Source organism: Eucyclogobius newberryi, unplaced genomic scaffold (genome assembly GCF_026437365.1).
Source record: "Eucyclogobius newberryi isolate DKJ021-1_F unplaced genomic scaffold, fEucNew1.0.hap1 SCAF_17, whole genome shotgun sequence".
Lineage (NCBI taxonomy): Eukaryota > Metazoa > Chordata > Actinopteri > Gobiiformes > Gobiidae > Eucyclogobius > Eucyclogobius newberryi.
Genome location: NW_027315801.1, coordinates 30,549,488 through 30,573,243, shown reverse-complemented (window position 1 = coordinate 30,573,243; position 23,756 = coordinate 30,549,488). Strand labels below are relative to the sequence as shown.

The 23,756-nt window shown below is 41.6% G+C and overlaps 2 protein-coding genes across 5 annotated transcripts in view; one reads left to right on the top strand and one right to left on the bottom strand.

Moving 5' to 3' along the window:
• Positions 1-20,552, top strand: part of fmnl3 (formin-like 3) — a 33,617-nt gene extending 13,065 nt beyond the window's left edge. Inside the window, exons 5-26 of one of the 3 annotated variants that reach the window (XM_072449924.1) lie at positions 1,528-1,611; positions 1,978-2,133; positions 3,294-3,402; positions 4,588-4,664; positions 5,095-5,188; positions 5,756-5,830; positions 5,908-6,018; positions 6,094-6,243; positions 6,798-6,899; positions 7,084-7,429; positions 14,792-14,884; positions 14,979-15,103; positions 15,178-15,380; positions 15,451-15,754; positions 15,831-15,911; positions 16,002-16,131; positions 16,222-16,382; positions 16,534-16,635; positions 17,113-17,205; positions 17,292-17,415; positions 17,937-18,053; positions 19,590-20,552. In XM_072449924.1, coding sequence (XP_072306025.1) covers positions 1,528-1,611; positions 1,978-2,133; positions 3,294-3,402; positions 4,588-4,664; positions 5,095-5,188; positions 5,756-5,830; positions 5,908-6,018; positions 6,094-6,243; positions 6,798-6,899; positions 7,084-7,429; positions 14,792-14,884; positions 14,979-15,103; positions 15,178-15,380; positions 15,451-15,754; positions 15,831-15,911; positions 16,002-16,131; positions 16,222-16,382; positions 16,534-16,635; positions 17,113-17,205; positions 17,292-17,415; positions 17,937-18,028 — 2,812 coding nt within the window. In that variant the 3' untranslated portion in view covers positions 18,029-18,053; positions 19,590-20,552. The remainder of the gene's footprint in view (positions 1-1,527; positions 1,612-1,977; positions 2,134-3,293; positions 3,403-4,587; positions 4,665-5,094; positions 5,189-5,755; positions 5,831-5,907; positions 6,019-6,093; positions 6,244-6,797; positions 6,900-7,083; positions 7,430-14,791; positions 14,885-14,978; positions 15,104-15,177; positions 15,381-15,450; positions 15,755-15,830; positions 15,912-16,001; positions 16,132-16,221; positions 16,383-16,533; positions 16,636-17,112; positions 17,206-17,291; positions 17,416-17,936; positions 18,054-19,589) is intronic. The other 2 variants (XM_072449925.1, XM_072449926.1) reach the window with 2 other exon arrangements.
• Positions 20,553-20,897: 345 nt separating this feature from the next.
• Positions 20,898-23,756, bottom strand: part of lrp1ab (low density lipoprotein receptor-related protein 1Ab) — a 62,433-nt gene continuing 59,574 nt past the window's right edge. Inside the window, exons 88-90 of one of the 2 annotated variants that reach the window (XM_072449929.1) lie at positions 23,604-23,642; positions 22,884-23,028; positions 20,898-22,794 (exon numbers count right to left, since the gene is read on the bottom strand). In XM_072449929.1, the coding sequence (XP_072306030.1) occupies positions 22,657-22,794; positions 22,884-23,028; positions 23,604-23,642 (322 nt within the window). In that variant the 3' untranslated portion in view covers positions 20,898-22,656. The remainder of the gene's footprint in view (positions 22,795-22,883; positions 23,029-23,603; positions 23,643-23,756) is intronic. The other variant, XM_072449928.1, reaches the window with a different exon arrangement.

Genomic DNA, 23,756 nt, shown 5'->3' with positions numbered 1-23,756 from the left:
GTTTGTTCTTTTTATGCTTTATGCTTTATCAGCAAAGTTGTCTGAAAAACTTTTTTTGACAAACTTTCCAGACACAAGTTCTGTCAAATCATCCAGATACCAATAACATGACTCTTACCACTAACCACCACTACTACTAAATATTCCAAACCTCAGATTCATACTTTTCATAAAAAGCTAAAAATACAACAATGACATACAATTTTTCCCTTTAGCACTAAAATACTAAACCCTTAAGCACTGAGTGTAACAGATGCTGCTTTATTGTGCGCGCCTGGGTCTTTTCTGTCGTGTTATTCCTGGGGTCGGGTTTGCCAAGAAATCTTAAATAGCAACCAGTTGGGGAAAGTAGGGGAAAATTTCTGGGAAAAAGTGAAGCATTGCAGGCAGCAGAAAGCAGAGAAATGCAGGAGGAGTCAGGGGTGGTAGACCGGAAACGCCCCCCTCGCTCTCCTCTCCTGTTGCAGTTCTTTGTCCACCGCTCTTCTGTCTGTGCCTCCTGATTTGAGCCCCTGATTACTTTCCTGTCTGATTTGCTTGCACATCGTCTGTTACTATTTTGAGAACCTTTTACCCCAATTCCGTCCTTCCAAAATGAAAGAAGAGAAGTGGGTGGATGGATTTGGAGGGGGAGGCAGACTACACACTGTTGACTTGAGCACTGCTAATCATATATTGCTCTGCATTCTTTCTGCCAATCCTTTGTTTGGAGATGTTTCTACTCCAAGAAGAGGATTTGAACAAGAAGGAAATATGAAACTCTACTCAATTCACAAAAAGAAGAACTTCTTTCATGCTGCAAAAAGTGACTGCAGCGTATTATAAATATGTTCCTTGTTTTCATAGATTTAGACAAAATGTATGTCAGATGTGAAGTCTCTGCTCTCACACAAAGCTGGAAACATAAGCCGGACCACGTATTTAGTTTAACTTTAAGGCATTAATCTCACTTTTATTTTATCAATTAAAACGTTTGTATTTACATATAAAGAAGTGTGAGTCATGACTTAGGTTGTCAGGGAAGTCATAAAGAGAAAAAAGGCCAAAACAATATCAAAAGGCAGACTGTGGTCCTCGTTCTGTATTATAAATTAACATCAGGATATATTTCTTGTAAATTTTCCGTTTAATAAAAGAAAAAAGACAGATGTATAAATACTTGTAAATGTGACAAATTCAGCTGTGTTTCTTTAAAGTGAATCCTTGGTGCTTGGAGTATCAGGAGTGACACCTGAAAAATAACAGACAATATGATTTGTCTTTGTTCTAGTTTTGCACTGTTGTTCTGACCATTCCGTACTTTTTGTGCATAAACTTACTCAAAGTAGTTAGTTTCTTCTATTATTCATTGTTTTATTCCACCAATCGCCGAAGAAAGTTCTCTAACTCGTGGATTGTCATCACCGACAACGGCCACAACACTTCTTCTGACTCAGAAACAACAGTGTCCACCAAAATGATCTAGTTCATGTAACCCAGAGCTGAGGATTTCCTGCTCACAAATCTGCCTGCCCCAATGTGTCACAGGTGGGTCAGGGAGTTCCTCAACGATGAGAACCGAGGCCTGGACATCCTGGTGGAGTACCTCTCCTTCGCCCAGTGCGCTGTCATGTGAGTTCCTAATCCAAACCTACGTCCAAGTGCAGCCCTGCCCTTCCTATGAGGACGTGGGACGGTCCGGGACGCAGCTGCAGGTTTAACATCGAGCTAATGAGCTGCTTGTGCATCTAAAACGCGCTCTGGGCCTCGTCTTCGTGTTTATATGCCGCGACGTATATCACTGCACTGCGACGTGATGTGATGCGGTGCAGATGTTCTCAGCGCGTTTTGCTTGAATACCTCAGCTTTGAGTGGCGCTGCGGCTTGAAGACAGTTGTGATAACCCCGTGCAAGTCGCTCTAAACTAACTTCCCTCTTGCATATCTCCTCTCCTCTGCCCGTGCCGCTGTGTTGGCTTCCTTGTTTGTGGCCGTGCAGGTTGAATTTTGAGGCGCTGGAGAATGGCGGCGATGACGGTGGTGGCTTTTTGGACAAGTCTAGATCATGGAGCAGGTCTATTGAGGACCTGCACAATACGAGCGCTCAGCCCTTTTGCAACACTCTGGTGCGCTCGGCCCGTCAGTCTGTCCTTCGGTACGTATCTGCAAAGCTTTGTCCCGCTTGTGCCCGTCGTCATCACTCAACGCTCCGCTAAACCTGCATGTTTCTTACTCCTTATCCGATGGCCATGACTGTTCCGTTCCCGCAATTATTCATCTGGTGTGGCAGCAATGACCCCTGTCCTGACCTCAGGCCTGCTCGCTCTATACGAATTCAATCACTGAGCTGCATCACAGATAGAAATGGAAGTCTACGGCCTTTTTTGCTCAGGATGCGTTTGGTAAATGCTCCTCCAGATGTGAGCGATGAAAGCCAGCTGTGAGGTGCTGCATCTGCTGGGCAAATCTTGTTATCTCTTTTTTTATATACACGGAAATCTAGGTTTAGCAATGGAAGTTCAACAGCTTGTATCTGGTTTGTTAATGGCATTATTATTGAGTCTACACCGGACTTTAAAAAGTGAAATTATTCAAATAAAATAATGTTACGAGAAGTGCTGCGTACATATTACATGTTACACTTCTAGATTGGCGCTCTTTTGAGAGTGGTTACGATTCAACTTGAAGATACTAGATTAGTTATCTGCAGGGTAAATCTCATAGAAAGTCAGACAACAAGAAAACAAAGCACACATTTTATTAAAGTTTAAAAGCCTTTATTCCATCATGGCTTTTATATATTAAAATGTATGCACAGATGGTTTACCTTGTTTTTTTGTTGTCTGATTTTCTATCACTTTACCTTTGCAGACAGCCCCTTTAGTATCGTAAAATTGTTAAAATTGTAAGGAAATCTAACAGTTAATCAATGAATCCAGTGTATTTCCACTGTGTTTGTGTGTCATTTGAAACATCCCTTCACATGCTACCATGAAAACCAGTTTCCTACAGTACTTTTACACACTCGGTGACAGTGCTACGACACAACTGCATGGAGTGTGTGTCTTCACAGAGCTGGTTTTGTTGACAGGAGCAGAAGCCAGCCGTTTCCCATGGTGCATCTGTAACCTCAAAAACCATCTATGAGTTTTCTGGCAGGCCTCATTCTTTCCCTTTCTCTTGTAACTTCTTTCCGTGTCACATTTCAAAAAACACTATTTTCAAACAAGTGAAATAAATACATGTCTAAGTCGTTGGAGAAATCCTCCCGTCTGTGCGTCATTATGAAGCATTAACGAGTTCCACGTGTTGCAGCTATGGCTCGGTTTCAAACAGCAGAACCATCAAGAACTCGCGGCTCGTGAGCCAAAAAGACGACGTGCATGTGTGTATCATGTGTTTACGAGCCATCATGAACTACCAGGTATTAAACACTCAATATTCAATACTCACTATTACTCTCAATATATTCATAATTATGCTGAGTTTGAAAGAATATTATTTTATTTTATATTTATTGGGGCCGGCCAATAATTGATACCCAGATTCTTATCAGTAGTAGAGTATTGAGGTACTGAAAGGAAAGTCACTAGTACTAAATTGGACTTGTATTATTAAATGTTAAATTATTAAACTTCAGAACTAATAAAAGACCACATCATAATATTAAAGAAAATGTTGTTGTTTTGTGTTTGGAAAAACAAAAATAATTCTATCCTGATAATAGTGTTTATTTTTGGTATCATTGTGGTATCAATAATGGTATCAAGCCTTTTTATTAGTGTTGAAAACAAGTTGGAAATTGTATTCTTATGGCAACACACAAAAAACAAACAAACCAACAAACAACAAAATATTCTAACAAGTTATGAACAGTCTTGTTTTTGAAAGAGTTATTCGTGAAATAGCTCATTCTAAAGGGCTTAATACACTTTCACACTTATTTGTATATCAACATCCTGTGGTGGAAAGTACAAAAGTATAAGTACTGTACTACTTCTAAGTGTACTTTACTGAAGTAGTTTTTACAGTGGATACTTTGAGACCAAGCATCTGTACTTTTTACTCATCTGGATTTTTTTAACGGACTGAAAAGTAGAAAGTACTTTTAATTTGGCTTGAGAGGTTATTTTTGGTACATTCTGCCTAAAGGTTTTGAGTTCAAGCCTCAGCGTTGAGCCAAAAAGAATATACATTACACATAAAATTCCCTAGAATTGATTGAGGAATGAACTGATTCGAACTGACTAATATGTTGACCAAAAGCTATGCACACTTCTTTACCAAAATCACAACATTTGACATGTAAAACAGTTGAAATACTTTTGCTTTTTACTCCTAAAGTAAGTAAGTAAGTAAGTAAATTTTATTTGTATAGCACCTTTCACAGACAGAAGTCACAAAATATTTCACAAAACACAGAATAAAATACAAAAACTTAAAGTGAGCAATACACATCAAACAATATTTTTTACTGTAATACTTTTACTTGTCCTTTTTTGCACACTTATCTGCACTTCTTCCACCACTGTCAACGTGTCTTGCTCTACAAATATAATGCAAAATGGTGCAGAGTTTTCTGACCACATCCTGTTCTCTTTCCTCGCAGTACGGCTTCAATATGGTCATGTCCCATGCACACGCAGTCAATGAAATAGCTCTGAGCCTGAACAACAAGAACTCGAGGTAAGAGCTGCTGAGGCCGGGCCCCTCTCCTCATAGACACTGGGTTGGGTCAAACAATGGGGAAACCCTGCAGCCAGTTCATATGATATGCTTTTCTTTCTCCACGGAGCGCTCTCTGAAGGGAGTGTGTGGTGCTGAGAGGAATGTTTACTAAAGACAGATTGGCAGAAAACCACAAGCGCTGATCACTTCATAATGAATAAGTAGACTTAAAGACATGCGTGATTTTGAATTACCAAATTCAAAAACAGTTCACTGAAAGGATGTGTGCTTTAATACAGTGATGCCCATAATGCACCTTTCTCTTATATTTTCATTGGACATTTGTATGTCCCAAGTGCTATGTCCAGTTAAACATTTCATTATTATTATTATGATTATGATGATTATTATTATTTAAACCTTGTACTGATAAGATTATTTTTTCCAGAACTAAAGCTTTAGTCCTTGAGCTGTTGGCTGCTGTGTGTTTGGTTCGAGGTGGACATGAAATCATCCTTTCGGCATTTGACAACTTTAAAGAGGTATTTTTAAATATTAATTTAGTTACAATTTCTAAATGTTGAAATATATCCTGGCCAAGTACTATGGTAAAAGTAGACTCTGGCTGAAAGTGAAGCTCCACAGAGGCTTGTGTAAGGTCATTGGGCTCATTAGGACTCCAGATGTGAGCCAACCTTGAACCATGAAGGATCAAGTCCCTGATGGAAACCAGTGAAGCACCAATATCTGCTCACAGTTTCTGCTGATCCTGTCAGAAACACCGGAACAAGACAATTACCCTGCAGTCTATTGTCCCTGACATATTCTATTCTGCTCAAATAGTCAAAATAAATGTCTCATAATTTCATTGAATTATTCTCAAAACAGATTTTTCTGCATATTAAGTATTTTAACAGATCAGTTCATGACACGAAAATATATTTATGAAAAAACAAAGTTGAAATCTGCTTTAAAAAACATGAATTGTTTAGTTTTCTTGTCTGAAAGTTTATTCTAAAAACATTGTTTCTGTTTTCTGACACTTCTTTTGACAGTAAGTATGTTCCATATTTATAAGATATAATTTAATATTGTTTTTTACATTGCAGGTGTGTAAGGAGAAGCAACGCTTTGAGCGGCTGATGGATTATTTCCGTGGAGAAGAGGGAAACATTGACTTCATGGTAAGAACTATAGATCACATTTCAAGTCTAATTGACTTTGGGATGAATGTCAAAGTTAAAGTCTCACTTTGTCTTAGGTTGCGTGTATGCAGTTCATCAACATTGTGGTCCACTCTGTGGAGGACATGAACTTTAGAGTCCATCTGCAATTTGAATTCACCAAATTAGGACTGGATGATTACTTAGAGGTATGGAAATGTCTTGAATCATTACCTTCTGGGGTCTTAAAAATGTACTAAATAAATCCTGGTCTTCTTTTCCAGAAATGTAAGCATACAGAGAGTGACAAGCTCTCAGTGCAGATACAGGCCTACCTGGATAATGTGTTTGACGTGGGAGGTCTGCTGGAGGATGCAGAGACGAAGAATGCAGCTCTTGAAAAAGTGGAAGAGCTGGAGGAGCACCTGTCTCATGTAAGACTCACTCTGTGCACCTGCACTCTTTATGGTTTCAGTCATTTAATAGCTGTGCTTCACCCGCTGCCCTACTCACTTTCCACCCAGTATTTACTATGTTTCACTCTGCAAAACAATCTACCCTCCCTTTGGCATCAGCTGGATGCAAACAGTTAAAAATATGTAACAGTCTTTATATTGTTCATACAGTCTCATTCTTTCTGGGAGTTGCCCTTGTATCCCACACTACTTTGCATAGAAATTCTTCACATGAAGAGGTCGTAGGAAGGCCTGACATCATTTGAAGAATTTCAAAACAAACTCCTCTCTCAAGACTCAGGAATGAAGGAGGAGGAGGCCTGGAATTCATGTGAATTCTTTTGAAACATGTATTTAAAATGTATCTCCAAACACAGACTGTCTCACCATTATGCTGTGTCATGCTCTTCATCATATCCTATTTCGTATTGATGATGCAGTGATGATAGAGGAGAGTGACGGTGCATCTGGGAGAGATGCCCTCACTGCAGCCCAGTGTGCGAATACTCATCTCTTTTGTATCCTGTTTGCAGGTGACAGAGAAGCTTCTGGAGGTGGAGAATGAGACAATGATGAAGGTAGCTGACCTGGAAAAGGTGCTTATTCTAAAGGATAAAGAACTCCTGGCAGTGCGGGTGAGTTTTGTTACTCCAGGGAGGAGCTATTGTTTGCACGCTTTACATTTGTGTAGCTCAGATCAGGTTCAGATGTGTTGCTGAATTGCTGTGATTGCAAATCGGGGCAGTAGGAAGCAGGATGTTTCTTTAGCTTTTTCTGTCATTGTCTTTTGCTCTTTATCCCCCCCTGGTGACTGTGCAGGAGACGTATGAGTTCACCAACACACAGGTCAGCACCCTGAGGAGAGTGATCAAGGAGAAGGATGCCGCCTTTCAAAGGCACTTCAACATTGAGAGGCGTCTGCTGGAACTGGAGAAGCAGGGCACCATCCGCCTGCACAAAAAGCCTGATGGAGACATCTCCATCGAGCCGTTGGGAGTGGGGCCTGCATCCATTCCTCTGGGAAACATCGGGCAGATGTCCCTGGGCTCTACAGGGCCCCTGACTGAACCAGGAGGTCCAGACCTGAGTCTACCACCAGCCAGTGAAGCTCCTCCCCCACCACCTCCTCCACCACCTCCCCCTCCTCCACTTCCCTCTAAAGCAGGTAAAGCACATGAGTCATTTCATCAGGTCTGGTGACACACTGGGGAGAAACCAGCTACACAGACCATTGTACCCTCTAATGAGGCCCATTTCTGTTCCCTTTCTTTGTTAGTATGTGCCACCAATGTGGCAGGTCATGACAGGGCTATTTGGCCTGGACAGGAAAAGGAAATAAACAGTTTCCTGTGTGCGCACATGTTGAAAAGCAATGCACACATGTTTTTGTTTTAATTAGGCCCGAGCGCCACAAGCTGGCGAGAGGCCTATTAATCTCGTAAGGCCGTGCGAAGCACGGCTGCGAAAGTGCGCACGTAGTGCGCACGAAATCGAGCACGAAGCGCTCGCCCACTTCCAAACACTCACTAACGCACTCCTCCACTCACGCACGCCCCGTGCATACTAATTAGTAGTAGGAAAATGGAACATTACCGTTGTAAACGGGCGAAGCCCGTGCAAAAGTGCGCACTAAACGAGCACTTTACATTGAGATGACGACCGCGAAGCGGTCGTCATCCCCATATAAAGCACTCATTTGCGCTAAGTAGCTCACGAATACGTTCCCCATCTCTTGCATGTTCCGTGCATATAAGCATGTAATGCAAAAATTGAACATTATTACTGTATAGAGGGCCAAAAACACAAAGTGGGCGGAGCCCACTTAAAATTAACTAAAGTACCCGTCAGTGACCAGGGACCCACACCATGAGGTAGGAAAGCGCGAGCGCTTTCCGAAAATGTATAGTTTATGATATTTGGAAAATGGGAAACATTGTTTTCGCATCGGAATATTTAGGCCCGAGCCCCAGCAGGGCGGAGGGCCTATTGCTCCCGCAACGCTGCCGAAGGCAGCGTTGCAACTGTCTGACCAAACATCGTGTGTCGCCCCTGGCAAGTACAGTGAACTAGCCCATGCCGAAGGCATGGATCATGCATACTTACTCCTGCTATGACAGAAATAGTCAACAATGAGTGAATGGGCGTAGCCCATTCACTCATTGTTGACAACAGCAGCGCGAAGCGCTGCATTCCTCCAAAAACCCTCCTGGCATCGTCCCGTACGCGAAAATCCATGCCGCAGGCATGGGTCATGCTTGTATCTGCTCAAATCAATGGAAGTCTATGGGGAGTGGGCGGGGCATCCCGACGGAATAGGGAGTGACGAGCGCGTAAGCGCTCGTAATGATGATTCCACCCCATGACGGCATCGGGAAGGCTTAGAGCTTTCAAACGATGTATCATTTGTTGTTATAGTGGAAACGGCTATATTGTTTTTGCTGAAAATATTATTATTATTTTTCTTGTTCTTCATCGCTTTGAACTCTAATTTGACCCCCTGAACATGCTCAAAAACTCACCAAACTTTGCCCAAAATTCAGAATCGGCGAAAAATTTTGTTTTTTTCCTAAAAAAATTGCGCGACAGCGCCACCGACAAAAGTCAAAATACATTGCGCCTATGGGAGACGCCCCGAGGTCAACTTTGTCGTAGAGCTACGAAATTCGGAACACGCATTCCTCTTGTGAGGACAAAAAAAAAATATTATTGTGGCCACGCCCCCAGACTTACCTTATGGCCGCCATCTTCCTTTGAAAATGAAAACACGCTGTGTTAGCCATTTTGTTCACGTCAATTTTAAGGATAGCTTTTACGGTCTCTGTGCGACAGAGCCGCAAACGTTTCCCAGAATTCTGACTATTTGGCCTTCAGAGTGGCCTATAAACAATAGAGTTTTTCCCAATGACATGATATTTTGAACAAAATTCTAATTTGCCATCCTGATCATAAAAGTATGAGGGCCAAAGTCATATTTTGTACGGCGTAACCGTAGCGATGACAGAAACATCCCATGTTATCCTTATGGGAAAATCGTAGAATCGCTCAAATCACCACATTTTTACGCTTCACACTTTAACAAACTCCTCCTAGGGCGATTGTCCGATCAAGTTCATATTTGGAGAAAATCATCTACACAAGCGGGGCATCAAAACTTATCCTTATTTTGATTCTAAGTGCTACGGTCTCTGTGTGGCGGACCCGCAAATATATGTCAGAAATGGGAAAACAGCGAAATCTCTGAAATGTTCACATTTACGCTTCACACTTTAACAAACTCCTCCTAGGGCGATTGTCCGATCAAACTCATATTTGGAGAAAATCATCTACACAAGCGCGGCATCAAAAGTTATCCATATTTTTATTCCAAGTGTCACGGTCTCTGTGCGGCGGACCCGCACATTTGACCGACACTTGTGTTCATTTGCACTGGATTGGCCATGTCAATTGTGTCGCCGTCTGTCAAGTTCTTTTTTAATCCAACACAATAAGGGCGCCATCTTTATCAAGTCGAAAGTGCAGAGTCGGAAGGCCGGCGGCCCGCGAGGGCCGTTGGATGCCGCTTGCGGCTTTAATTATTATTTTTCTTGTTCTTCATCGCTTTGAACTCTAATTTGACCCCCTGAACATGCTCAAAAACTCACCAAACTTTGCCCAAAATTCAGAATCGGCAAAAAATTTAATTTTTTCTGGGCCATTTTTTTTTTCGTTAAAAAATGGCGCGACAGCGCCACCGACAAAAGTCAAAATACATTGCGCCTATGGGAGACGCCCCGAGGTCAACTTTGACGTAAAGCTACGAAATTCGGGACACGCATTCCTCTCGTGAGGACAAACAAAAAAAATCATTGTGGCCACGCCCCCAGTCTTACCCTATGGCCGCCATCTTCCTTTGAAAATGAAAACACGCTGTGTTAGCCATTTTGTTCACGTCAAACTTTGACGAACTCCTCCTAGGGCGTTTTGCCCACCAACTTCAAAATCAGCGTACGTCCTCTGGACAAGTGGGGCATCTAAAGTTATCCAATTTTTTGAGATACCTTTTACGGTCTGTGTGCGGCGCAGCCGCAAAGTTGGACAACTTATTTTGGAATATTGCAGATCTAAAAATTGCTCCCATTTGATCAAAACCAGTCCGATTAGGACCAAATTTGAATCAGTTGTTAAACTTTCTAGTTTGGACCAGTTTAGGCTGACAAAATTGAAATGGGCGCGATAGCGCCCCCTACAGAGTGACCTTTAAATTAACATTGAAGGTCAAAAATTAGTTTTACCAAAATTTTCTAAACTTTACCCAAAATTCTATTTTGGCGTCCCGATCAAAAAAGCCAATCAGACAAATGCCTTAATTTTTACGGCGTAGTCGTAGCGATGACATAAATCTCCCATGTTATCCCTATGGGAAAACCGCTAAATCTCTCGAATATCCACATTTTTCTGTTTCAAACTTTGACGAACTCCTCCTAGTGCGTTTTGCCCACCGACCTCAAAATCGGTGTACGTCCTCTAGACAAGTGGGGCATCTAAAGTTATCAAAATTTTAAGGATAGCTTTTAAGGTCTCTGTGCGACGGAGCCTCAAACGTTTCCCAGAATTCTGACTATTTGGCCTATAGAGTGGCCTATAAACAATAGAGTTTTTCCAAATGACATGATATTTTGCACAAAATTCTAATTTGCCATCCTGATCATAAAAGTATGAGAGCCAAAGTCATATTTTGTACGGCGTAACCGTAGCCATGACAGAAATATCCCATGTTATCCTTATGGGAAAATCGCGAAATCCCTCAAATCACCACATTTTTACGCTTCACACTTTAACAAACTCCTCCTAGGGCGATTGTCCGATCAAACTCATATTTAGGGAAAATCATCTATACAAGCGGGGCATCAAAAGCTATCCATATTTTTATTCTAAGTGCTACGGTCTCTGTGTGGCGGACCCGCAAATATATGTCAGAAATGGGAAAACAGCGAAATCTCTAAAATGACCACATTTTTACGCTTCACACTTTAACAAACTCCTCCTAGGGCGATTGCCCGATCAAGCTCATATTTGGGGGAAATCATCTACACAAGGGAAGCATCAAAAGTTAGTCATATTTTGATTCTAAGTGCTACGGTCTCTGTGCCGTGGAGCTGCAAATATACTGTCACAAATGGGAAAAACGCTAAATCTATGAAATGTTCAAATTTATGCTTCACACTTTAACAAACTCCTCCGTGGGCAATAGCTCGATCAAGCTTTACTTTGGGAAATATCATCTACACACGCGGGGCATCAAAAGTTATCCATATTTATATTCTAAGTGCTACGGTCTCTGTGCAGCGGAGCAGCAAATTTGACTGACACTTGTGTTGATTTGCACTGGATTGTCCATGTCCAATGTGTCTCCGTCTGTCAAGTTCTTTTTTAATTCAACACAATAAGGGCGCCATCTTTATCAAGTCGAAAGCGCAGAGTCGGAAGGCCGGCAGCCCGCGAGGGCCGTTGGATGCCGCTTGCGTCTTTAATATTCTTTCTTCTTCTTCTCGGGACCAACCCCCCTATTTTTCACCCAGTGAACATTGACGAAAAGTCACAAAAATTTGCACACCTCTAAAAATCGTGCCTCTCTAAATTCTGGCTATTTCCCTTTTCTAAAATAAAAAAAATTGGCGCGTCAGCGCCCCCAAATGTACCAAAAATGCATTGAGAGATGGGAACTGACCCAAAAAAAATTTGATCGTAGAATCATGAAATTTGGCGCAGAGGTCGATGGTGACAAGAGAAGTAAAAAATATTATTACAGCAACGCCGTCCGCCCAACCAAATGTCGGCCATATTGCTTCAAAAATGGCTAAACATGACTTCGGAGTTTTTCCAAACGTCGTACTTTTACAAACTCCTCCCAGGGGGTTGGCCCTAAAAAGCTGAAATTTGGTGAAAATGCTACTGAGGAGTGGGACATCAAAAGTTATCCAAATTACATTGATACCTGTCACGGTCTCTGTGCGGCGAAGCCGCAAACTGTAGCAAGAATTTCAGAAATCTCCCAAATTTAACATTTCTGCCGTTTGCGCAGATAAAGTCCGAATTGCGTCAAATTAGAATCAGTTGTTAAACTCTTTGCCCTAAACCTACTTGAAGTGAAATAAATTAATTTGGAGCCACAGCGCCCCCTACAGATTTTATATGGAGGTTAAATATTTAGTTTTGCAAAATTATATGAAATTTGACACACAACTCAATTTTGGCATCCCCATCAAAAAAGTCAATGAGACCCATGTCATAATTGTTATGGCGTTGCCGTAGCGATGACCAAAACCTCCCATGTTATTCCAATGGGGAAATCGCCAGAACATGTTTACACTTTAGACTTTCACAAACTCCTCTTAGGGCGTTAGACATATTAACCTGAAATTTGGTGAGACTCATCTTCAGGGGTGGACCATCAAAAGTTATCCACATTTTTATTCAAAGAGTCACGGTGTCTGTGCGGCAAAGCCGCACATTTTGCCAAGAATTCAAAATAAAATTGCTTTTTGATGGTAAAACAAAGGGGAGAAGATGTGACAGCGTCACAGATTCAGCAGTAGGCGTAGTAAAAGGACAATTGGGGCGCGTTAGCGCCCCCTCCTCTCGCGGCGTGGCGGCGGCGTGGCGAGGGCCGATCATTGCCGCTTGCGGCTATATTTAGGCCCGAGCGCCACAAGCTGGCGAGAGGCCTATTAATCTCGTAAGGCCGTGCGAAGCACGGCTGCGAAAGTGCGCACGTAGTGCGCACGAAATCGAGCGCGAAGCGCTCGCCCACTTCCAAACACTCACTAACGCACTCCTCCACTCATGCACGCCCCGTGCATACTAATTAGTTGTAGGAAAATGGAACATTACCGTTGTAAACGGGCGAAGCCCGTGCAAAAGTTCGCACTAAACGAGCACTTTACATTGGGATGACGACCGCGAAGCGGTCGTCATCCCCATATAAAGCACTCATTTGCGCTAAGTAGCTCACGAATACGTTCCCCATCTCTTGCATGTTCCGTGCATATAAGCATGTAATGCAAAAATTGAACATTATTACTGTATAGAGGGCCAAAAACACAAAGTGGGCGGAGCCCACTCAAAATTATCGAAAGTACCCGTCAGTGACCAGGGACCCACACCATGAGGTAGGAAAGCGCGAGCGCTTTCCGAAAATGTATAGTTTATGATATTTGAAAAATGGGAAACATTGTTTTCGCATCGGAATATTATTCTTTCTTTCTTTCTTTCTTTCTTTCTTCTTCTTCTCGGGACCAACCCCCCTATTTTTCACCCAGTGAACATTGACGAAAAGTCACAAAAATTTGCACACCTCTAAAAATCGTGCCTCTCTACATTCTGGCTATTTCCCTTTTCTAAAATAAAAAAAATTGGCGCGTCAGCGCCACCAAATGTACCAAAAATGCATTGAGAGATGGGAAATGACCCAAAAAAAATCTGATCGTAGAATCATGAAATTTGGCGCAGAGGTAGATGGTGACAAGAGAAGTAAAAAATATTATTACGGCAACGCCGTCCCCCGAACCAAATGTCGGCCATATTACTTCAAAAATGGCTAAACATGACTTCGGAGTTTTTCCAAACGTCGTACTTTTACGAACTCCTCCCAGGGCGTTGGCCCTAAAAAGCTGAAATTTGGTGAAAATGCTACTGAGGAGTGGGACATCAAAAGTTATCCAAATTACATTGATACCTCTCACGGTCTCTGTGCGGCGAAGCCGCAAACTGTAACTAAAATTTCAGAAATCTCCCATATTTAAAATTTCTGCCGTTTGCGCAGATAAAGTCCGAATTGCGTCAAATTAGAATCAGTTGTTAAACTCTTTGCCCTAAACCTACTTGAAGTGAAATAAATTCATTTGGCGCCACAGCGCCCCCTACAGATTTTATATGGAGGTTAAATGTTTAGTTTTGCGAAATTATATGAAATTTGACACACAACTCAATTTTAGCATCCCCATCAAAAAAGTCAATGAGACCCATGTCATAATTGTTATGGCGTTGCCGTAACGATGACCGAAACCTCCCATGTTATTCCAATGGGGCCAGAACATGTTTACACTTTAGACTTTCACAAACTCCTCCCAGGGCGTCAGCCCTATTAACCTGAAATTTGGTGAGACTCATCTTCAGGACCATCAAAAGTTATCCACATTTTCATTCAAAGAGTCACGGTGTCTGTGCGGCAAAGCCGCACATTTTGCCAAGAATTCAAAATAAAATTGCTTTTTGATGGTAAAACAAAGGGGAGAACATGTGACAGCGTCACAGATTCAGCAGTAGGCGTGATAAAAGGACAATTGGGGCGCGTTAGCGCCCCCTCCTCTTGCGGCGTGGCGGCGGTGTGGCGGCGGCGTGGCGAGGGCCGATCATTGCCGCTTGCGGCTATATTTATTATTATTATTATTATTATCAATAGTGTTATTTTATTTCCTTATTTGACCACAAAACAGAGCTCTGTCATTTTGTTCTGATTATGTATATCTGTATTTTACATTAATTCCAGGACCTTGTGCTCCAGCTCCTCCACCGCCTCCACCTCTTGCTCCTCCTTTACCGGGAACCTCACCTTTTGTCATTTTCAGCACTGGTCTATCAGGTAATATTTATCGCTATCTTTGACTAATAAACTCATTATAATATTTGATACAAGCTGTTGTTACATTATAAGTATTGGTATTTCCCCCCCAAAGCAATCAAGATAAAGAAACCTATCAAAACAAAGTTCCGGCTCCCGGTGTTTAACTGGACGGCCTTGAAGCCCAATCAAATCAACGGCACAGTCTTCAATGAGATAGATGACGAGCGTGTGCTTGAGGTGAAAGGATCACATGGTTTTTCCCTTCTTGAAGTCAAAGCAGAATCATACATTGTGCTGTTATTCTGTTTTAGGAGCTCGACCTGGAGAAGTTTGAGGAGCTGTTCAAAACAAGAGCTCAGGGTCCTGTGGTGGATGTTTCCTGTACAAAGAGTAAAGTAGCTCAGAAGGCCCTGAACAAAGTCACTCTGTTAGACGCAAACCGCTCCAAAAACCTTGCCATCACATTACGAAAGGCCAACAAGACGGCCGAGGAGATTTGTAAAGCAATAGAGAAGTATGTATTTTTCAAACATGTGTGTAGGAGCTCTTTCATTCTGCTCTTAACCTTCATTTTGTCGGTTCAGGTTTGACCTTAAGGCCTTACCGGTGGACTTTGTGGAGTGTCTGATGCGTTTCCTGCCCACGGAGGCAGAGGTCAAAATATTTCGGCAGTACGAACGGGAACGAAGGCCACTGGACCAACTGGCGGAGGAGGACCGGTTCATGCTTTTGTTCAGCAAGATCGAGAGACTCACACAGAGAATGAATATCATCACATTTGTCGGGAACTTTGCCGACAATGTCAACCTGCTCACGCCGCAGTTAAACGCAATCATTGCCGCTTCAGGCTCAGTGAAATCGGCGCCCAAGTTGAAAAGAATGCTTGAGGTATGAGTGTTATTCATCATATGCTTTGTAATTATTCTATATACCGGTATATGAACGTTATGTTTATTTACGACAGATAATCCTAGCCTTGGGAAATTACATGAACAGCAGCAAACGAGGGAGTGTTTATGGTTTCAAATTGCAAAGTCTAGATCTGGTGAGTTTCAACAAAGCACAGAAGCAATTCCCTGTTCCCCCGTGCAGCGCTTTCACTAACTTTGGGTCAAATGTCACTGTTCTTTCACAGCTATTGGACACTAAGTCTACAGATAGAAAAATGACATTGCTACACTACATAGCACTCACTGTAAAAGAAAAGTATCCAGAACTGGCAAATTTCTACAATGAACTGCACTTTGTCGACAAAGCAGCGGCAGGTAAGGATTGACAGAGGCAAATATGTTATCGCCACCTTTTATGAACGATTGTATTATTGACCGATTGTATTGCTGCCATTGCTTCTGCAGTTTCCTTGGAGAACGTTCTGCTCGATGTTCGGGAGTTAGGCAAAGGCATGGATCTGATTCGACGAGAGTGTAGTCTTCACGATCACTCTGTTCTCAAAGGATTTCTCCAGGCCAGTGACGCACAGCTGGACAAACTGCAGAAGGATGCCAAGACGGCTGAGGTACGTAATGCTGACTAAGTACGCTCACACTTCCCTCATCTGTGAAAAAAAAAAACATTTGTCAATAGGTGAATATAATAAGACACAAGTCATATTTGACAGTATTTACAAACTGGCCTCCACTCTGACCCTGTCTTCTGCTCTATTCTAGGAAGCCTTCAACAATGTGGTGAACTACTTTGGAGAGAGTGCCAAGACAACTCCGCCCTCAGTGTTTTTCCCTGTGTTTGTGCGGTTTATCAAAGCGTACAAGGTAACGACTCACTGATAATCTCATTTGTGGTTTAAACTTGACGTTCTAGTTGTTACCGTAGTCCTTCTTGTTGCAAAACTTGGATATGTCATTTGAAGCGTAGTAGGGCAAAGCAGGACGTAGTCATAGTCGGCGGCCAAATAACAGGAAGGGCCAGCTGGGTCTGACGGTGGAGCAGCTGTGGTGTTTAGACTGGTCTCTGCCCCAGTCCTGCCTCCACCCTGCCCCGACACATTGCACATTTCCTTAGATTGTTCTCACTCAAGATTTATGAGACCTGCTCGAGTCAATGTCCAGTGAATAGACCTCTGTGAATATCTGAATGTGCAAAGGCATAATCAAAGTGACAAGATACAGTATCTAGAGATGTTTTTTAATATCTTCTGTACATTTTTCATCTTATTTCTGCTGTATTATTAATGAAACATACCATACTTTAACTTGTTGATAACATGCTGTCTTTACCTTTCCTGACAGGATGCAGTGGAGGGGAATGAACAGAGGAAAAAGCAGGAAGAAGCCATGCGGGAGAAGTTACTTGCACAGGAGGCTAAAGAGCAAGACCCTAAGGTACAACAAAATCAACATAAACACTAGGGGCTCAGAATATCTCTTAGGTGTGCTGTGAATGATTGTGGTGCCCTCTGCTGGTGCAGGTCCAGACTCAGAAGAAGCGACATCAGCAGCAGGAGCTGATCGCAGAACTCCGCAAGCGTCAGGCAAAAGACCACAGACCTGTTTATGAGGGGAAAGATGGCACTATAGAGGACATCATCACAGGTGGGACAAGCAGGATCCTTAACATGCCTCACGGGGCGAACAAGAGCCCCGTGCGGCGCAGACCCAAGATGACTGTAGTTATTCACTGCTCTGCTCCGCTGCAGTGCACCATGTGTTACGTGGTCCAGACACCGGCCCATCAGGAACAAAGCATCCTTTAGCTATTCCATGAGATGTCCGCAACCACCTCACTGTACATGTGCTGCAGCAAATACTAGATAGGCCTTTCTACATAGTGAGTGCTAGATGTGTAGTATAATGCCTATTTTTAAAGACAATAGTTTTGCATAACGAGGCAATGATGGGAAATGGAATTAACTTTGGTTCCCAACATTAACACAACCTCTAAATCTGATGGGTTTAATCACTAATAAAAAGTATAAGAGTAATAGTCTAACAATAGGATCACATATGACTTATTACCTTACATGATGTATGAACTATGAAGGTGGACGGTAAATCCTAAATGCATTGTCTTAGATGTGACCTGATCTCTCTCCTCATGCCTCCTCCTCCCCCAGTACTGAAGAGCGTGCCCTTCACAGCCCGCACTGCTAAACGCGGCTCACGGTTCTTCTGTGAAGCCAACCTATGTGACGACGGCAACTGCTAGCCCTAAGCCTGTCCCCTATGCCAAGGTTGTCCAGGACCAGTATGCCTCCTGACCCCTGTGCATGCAGCATGTTCCCCTTTACACATCAACCACATCTCATGTCTGCTGTCAACTAACGTGGGCTGTCATTTGTGTCACTTTTATTCACTCCTACTGTTTGAGAGAGCCAAACGTCTTTAAACAAAGTCAATCAGAGCATTTGACTTGGGAAACAATCAACTGATTATTACATTATTATAAATTAAATTGATTCAATTCACTAAAATGCGTGAAGAGGTTTGGCTATAATATGGTGACCTTTGGGACTAACTTGTACAGTGTTGGTGTTTCCCACTAATAATTCACTTTTCTTTCTTCATCCACCGCTGTTTGTTTCACCCCTCCAGCTCAGAAGAAGATAAATGACAGTATATTTCACTCCTAAGAGAGGGTAAGAAAGGCTTGGCTGAACACCGGCCTCATGCTTGGCCTTCCAGCTGTTGTCTGCTGCTACAGTTATGTCAGCTTCAGCTTCTGCTTCCACTGCAAAGAAAAAAAGTCAGCCGCATATTAAATAATTACATTATATATATATATATATATATATATATATATATATATATATATTACATATATATATATATATATATATATATATATATATATATATATATTTATATATCAACCAATTTAATTTGTGTCTACGTAATTATAAATTATATTATTATTATTATTATTATTATTTGCATTTAAGAATTTACAGACAAGGTCTTGCAAAAAGCATAATATAGCCTTTTAAAAATGTATTAATATATTGATAAATATTGCATAAATATCACAAAAATTGCATAATATTTGAATGCATTTGCTGTCCACCATCATCATCATCCTTGTATCATCCTACATGTTGCATGTTGTCCAGTGTTTACTTCTCACTTGTCTCACTTGTCATCCATGTTGTGTCTGTCGTAAATGTAATAACAGCATTTTGGTCAACAGGTTTTGAGGTAAATGTAATTTTCAGTGCAATCATGACATGACTAGAGCCCGTCTACCAAACGTCTGTACCAGTAATAATTATACTTGACAGTTATAATATGAACTGGAATTCCCAAAACCATAGATTGATGTTGCATTAAGGCAGAGGTGTCCAAACTTTTTCACCAGGGGCCACATTTTGAAACTTATACGTTATAATGTCGAATTTGTCAAATGACAAAGTGAATCATTCAAAATTTTGCTATTTGGTCTTCACACCTTTAACAAGACGTGGAATATTAATATAAGTTGGTATAACATCAACATTTTTGAATTTCAGTAAAAAGTACTACTTTTTGTTGTTTGGACCAACTTAGCAGGAAGCCGGAGGGCCAACAGAAATTGGTCTGAGGGCCGCATTTGGCCCCCAGGCCATAATTTGGACATGCCTGCATTAAGGGAACATCTCAATAACATGTACAATACTCTTCTAGTCTACTTGCAACTAAAACGATGCAGATAATACATTGTAATGATGTCACAAGTTAACATTTGATGTTGGTTTTCTAACATGTGTGCCCCCCTGTCTCCCTGACACTCACAGATCTCCGAAACCAGCCCTTCCTTCGAGCTGACGCATTGATCCGGAGTGGTTGGAAGAGACCCTAAAATGCCTTAAAGATACTCATACCACCTGCCCCGCCTTATCCTGCCCATAACCCTCTTCCTCCTCTGTGCTTTCTGGTGGTCCATATGCAACACGAGGCAGCAGATCACAGGACAGCTCACAGGCCTTGTTTTGCTGGGTAATTTATTTATTTATGGAGGCCCATCTAAGCCACTTTAAGGAAAATGGAATCGTTGCAGAGACATGGTAGACATTCTCGTCCCCCATGAGCTAAATATATTTAAAACTGAACTGGCTATGGGATGAAACAGCAGAAAAAGTGCTTTCTTATCTTCAATACTAAGACTGATTTGTATACTACAATATGCAATTCTTAGCACGACACGCCAAGGGAAGATGTCAACTTTGCTGCTGGGATGTTAAGTCTTAAAACATTGAAATGTTAAGACATTGCCTTGAAACATTCAGTTCAATCAATTACAGTAAATTGTATTTTATGGATGTTTGGAAGTGCTAGCAAAGCCAAAACACAGTATGTCAAATGTCTTATGTTTGTGTCGATAGTGACATTAGTGTAAACAGTGTTACTTCATGCACGTCAGCCATAATCGCTCCTTTGTCAATAGTTATATATTTGATTGCCTTATACAATTTTTGTTTTGATGTACTTAAAATATGCAAAGACTGAAAACCCAAATGTAAGCTTTTTAAAGGCACACCATTTTAAATGAAGTGTGGTTTGCAGCTCAAAATGACATGTGTCACTGTGTCAAGTTCAGATGTTAAATGCTTTTTGTTTTTACTTTGACAACACTTTCTGTCACACATCACAGTGACGTTTGAGAGTGACAAATGAAGAAAAACATGGACTGCTTTTTCTCGTTCAGATATTGTTGAATTTATGTTTTGTTTGACTTTCTATAAAACTTTTGTATTTTAGCAATATTCTTTGTTGATGTCCACAGACATAAAGGGACCTGTAAAACACTAGTGCAGTGGGTTTAACATAAATGAGACACTATTGTTTTGATGGACATCGATATGAATGTACATTCCAATCATTTTATTTTAGAAAACAGATTATATTGACCATCAAGATGACACTTTGTGTTAAAAAAATAAATATTGAAACTTTGTGTAATTTGAGATGAAACGAGGTTCACACAAGCAACTGTCACACCTTAATGCGTTTATTTTGCACTTTTGGATTGTTTAGATATGTTTAGTTGTAGTTTGAATGTATTCTTGCCCAACAGCTTCTTCAAATGACGGACAGAGCCACCGTACATTTCTACTATAAAATCCATTTAATTTCTTATATCAAAACAAAATGCAATCATAACAGAACAATTATGACCACAAATATCCATGTGGATTTTGCCATCAAATAAATCCTCAAACCAAAAGTGATCCTTTAGTTTCCACGTTGTGATGAAATTGAACAATGCAAAACTTAAAAAAACAAATTAAATGATCAATACTGTGAAGAGCAAAAAAAATCGGTTGGCTAAAATAGCTGTGTGCACCATGTAGAGCAATGGCATGTATGGCGGATAAAACCTAAGGTAAACGGAACATGGTGCCACACAAAGCAACACTTTAGAAATAAAGTCCAGACTGACAGAGACAGATCCTTAGCATTAGCAGCAAGGCAAGGAATTACAAAGGAATACTAGCAGGAAGCTGATCAGTGCTCTTCCTGGGAATGCTTAGCAACGAGCTTTAACCTAAATTACATGTACATGTAATTACATAAAATTAAAAAACGAAAGTTTTAATCTCCCACACATAAAAGTACCATCAAACAGCCTTTCCTGAAAATCGATACAATCAAGGACAACGAGCAAAGCTAAATGCAACCATCCTCTGCAAGTTTATTTGTCACAGATTGCATTTCAGTGATAACCGGAAATTCACAGAAGCATGTTTCACTCCCAGCCCAGAGAGCAGCCCAGGGCGGGGCCCAGAGAGCAGCCCAGGGCGGGGCCCAGAGAGCAGCCCAGGGCGGGGCCCAGAGAGCAGCCCAGGGCGGGGCCCAGAGAGCAGCCATGGGCGGGGCCCAGAGAGCAGCCCCCAGGGCGGGGCCCAGAGAGCAGCCCCCAGAGCGGGGCCCAGTACAGGGCCCAGAGAGTGGCCCAGATCTGCTCTGAGGGGAGAGTCCTGCTGCAGGCGATTCCAAGGCCACAGAGCCATCCCAAGCGTCAGCCTGGAATGTGGCTTTAATACAATCATATTCATTCAATACACATACACACTGCCACGTGCCACACGTCTCCTAATGCCAATTATACAATGGCTAAAATAAACCGATAAAAGTACAGACTGCTATTGTTACTGACGGTTGTATTCCTGGGTATATTCTCAAGACACTTTGTTAATAGGTTCATATATATGCAAATATATAACTTTAGTCTGTGCAAGAAGGTAAAAGACAATCACTTGGATGTAGTTCTTTGAGACAATCAAACACAGGTCTGATCTGATGCTGCTCCTCTGTGCACATGTGCAGTGACCTCCTCTCCAGCGCCCCCGTGTCAGACTTTCAGCAGCAACACACAAATACACACGTAAACGAGCCACATCAGCATCAGGAAGCATTCTTCCTCTCCAACACAACTTGGCAATGTTATCTTGGAAGGAACAATATTATTTTCCCTATACAATTAATAAAAAAATAAAAAATAATAATTGTTCCATTGCCATTGGTATCTCTATCTGTTACATTTGCACAGAGGTAGTGGCTATATGCATGACGGGGAGAGAGCTGTGAGGAGAGGGGTGAGTCAAATTTAAAAAGAACTGGAAAAGAAATGTCTATAAAACTCATTTTCGTCATCAAACGATTTCCTGTTTACTCAAAGAACAAAATATAATACTGCCAGTACTTAAAAAAGTAGTCCTTCATTTTATACATTTTGTAGTGTTCTCGCTTTTTTTGTTGCTTTTGTTTTTCGTGGATAAAGGCGTAAGATGAGAGGGCATATTGGCTCAACAGTTCATGGGCTGACCGGGACCATTTAGGCAGAGTTCATTCCTGGCTGTTCTACGCCAGCGGGTCGCTCATGTCGTCATCGCCCTGGGAGAGCAGCTCCTTCTTCTCGTCTGTGCTGGCCAGAGAGTTACGACTGTTGTGGGCCCCCATGTACAAGGTGGCATACACTGGGTTTGTGAAGTTGGTGGGCTGTTGAGAAGAACATTTATTTTATACATAGTTTTAAGATGAAACTGCTATCATCAGCATTTGTGCCATATGTTTTGCAAATAATTTACCTTATCTGGGTCCAAAGCAAAGTCTGAATCCAGGAGCTCGCCTGCGTCGTCGTCTGGGTCTCCCTCATAGATTTTATAAGCTGGGTTCCCTATCTCCACGTTCATGGCTCCGTTTGTCATTCTGTGGTGCTGGAAACCCTTAGCACTGTACACACAAGAGAAAGTAAAGTCATCCACTGGTGTAATTTGGTTTACTAAAACAAGATTAGAAGTATAATAATATTTCTAAGTCAAACCTTTTGGTAAAACATATTCATTAAGTTATTGTTACATTGCATTGGGCTTTTATGCAACATAAAAGTCACACAATCAAGACAACATACATTACGTCTGTCAAATGAACTTTTCTATGAAGGTCATTTGAGAAAATTCCACTGATAGACTTTCATTTATTCATTTATAAACTTCTAATGCAAAACTGCAAGCAAACATCTGATAAACACTAGAACACTTATGTAAACAAAGGAAGATGCAGGAACGCAAAAAGGACATAATTCAGTTGTTTGAGCACCACCAGCAAAAGTAGCTTATCAAGAGCCTTCTCTGAAATGCTGGGAGGGAAACCCCATTTGGAGCCAAACAGGAAATGACAAGCAACATTATAACGGTATTTTAAAGCAACTAACAAGGTGGACAAATGAAAAGACATCAAGAGCCTGAAGAAAAAGAGGGAGAGGATTGGTGGGTTAAGAGATGAATTATGTAACCCTATAAAGTTACCGCAAGGACTGAGAGCGAGATTTGCCTGGCCATAGAGACCTGGGAGACAGGAAATACATGGTTATCCAAAGATTGAAGGTATTAAAAAAAGCAGAATAGATGAGAAGAAGTGGAAAAAAATGGAGTTTGTCATGTTTCCTGTTGGATCGTTAC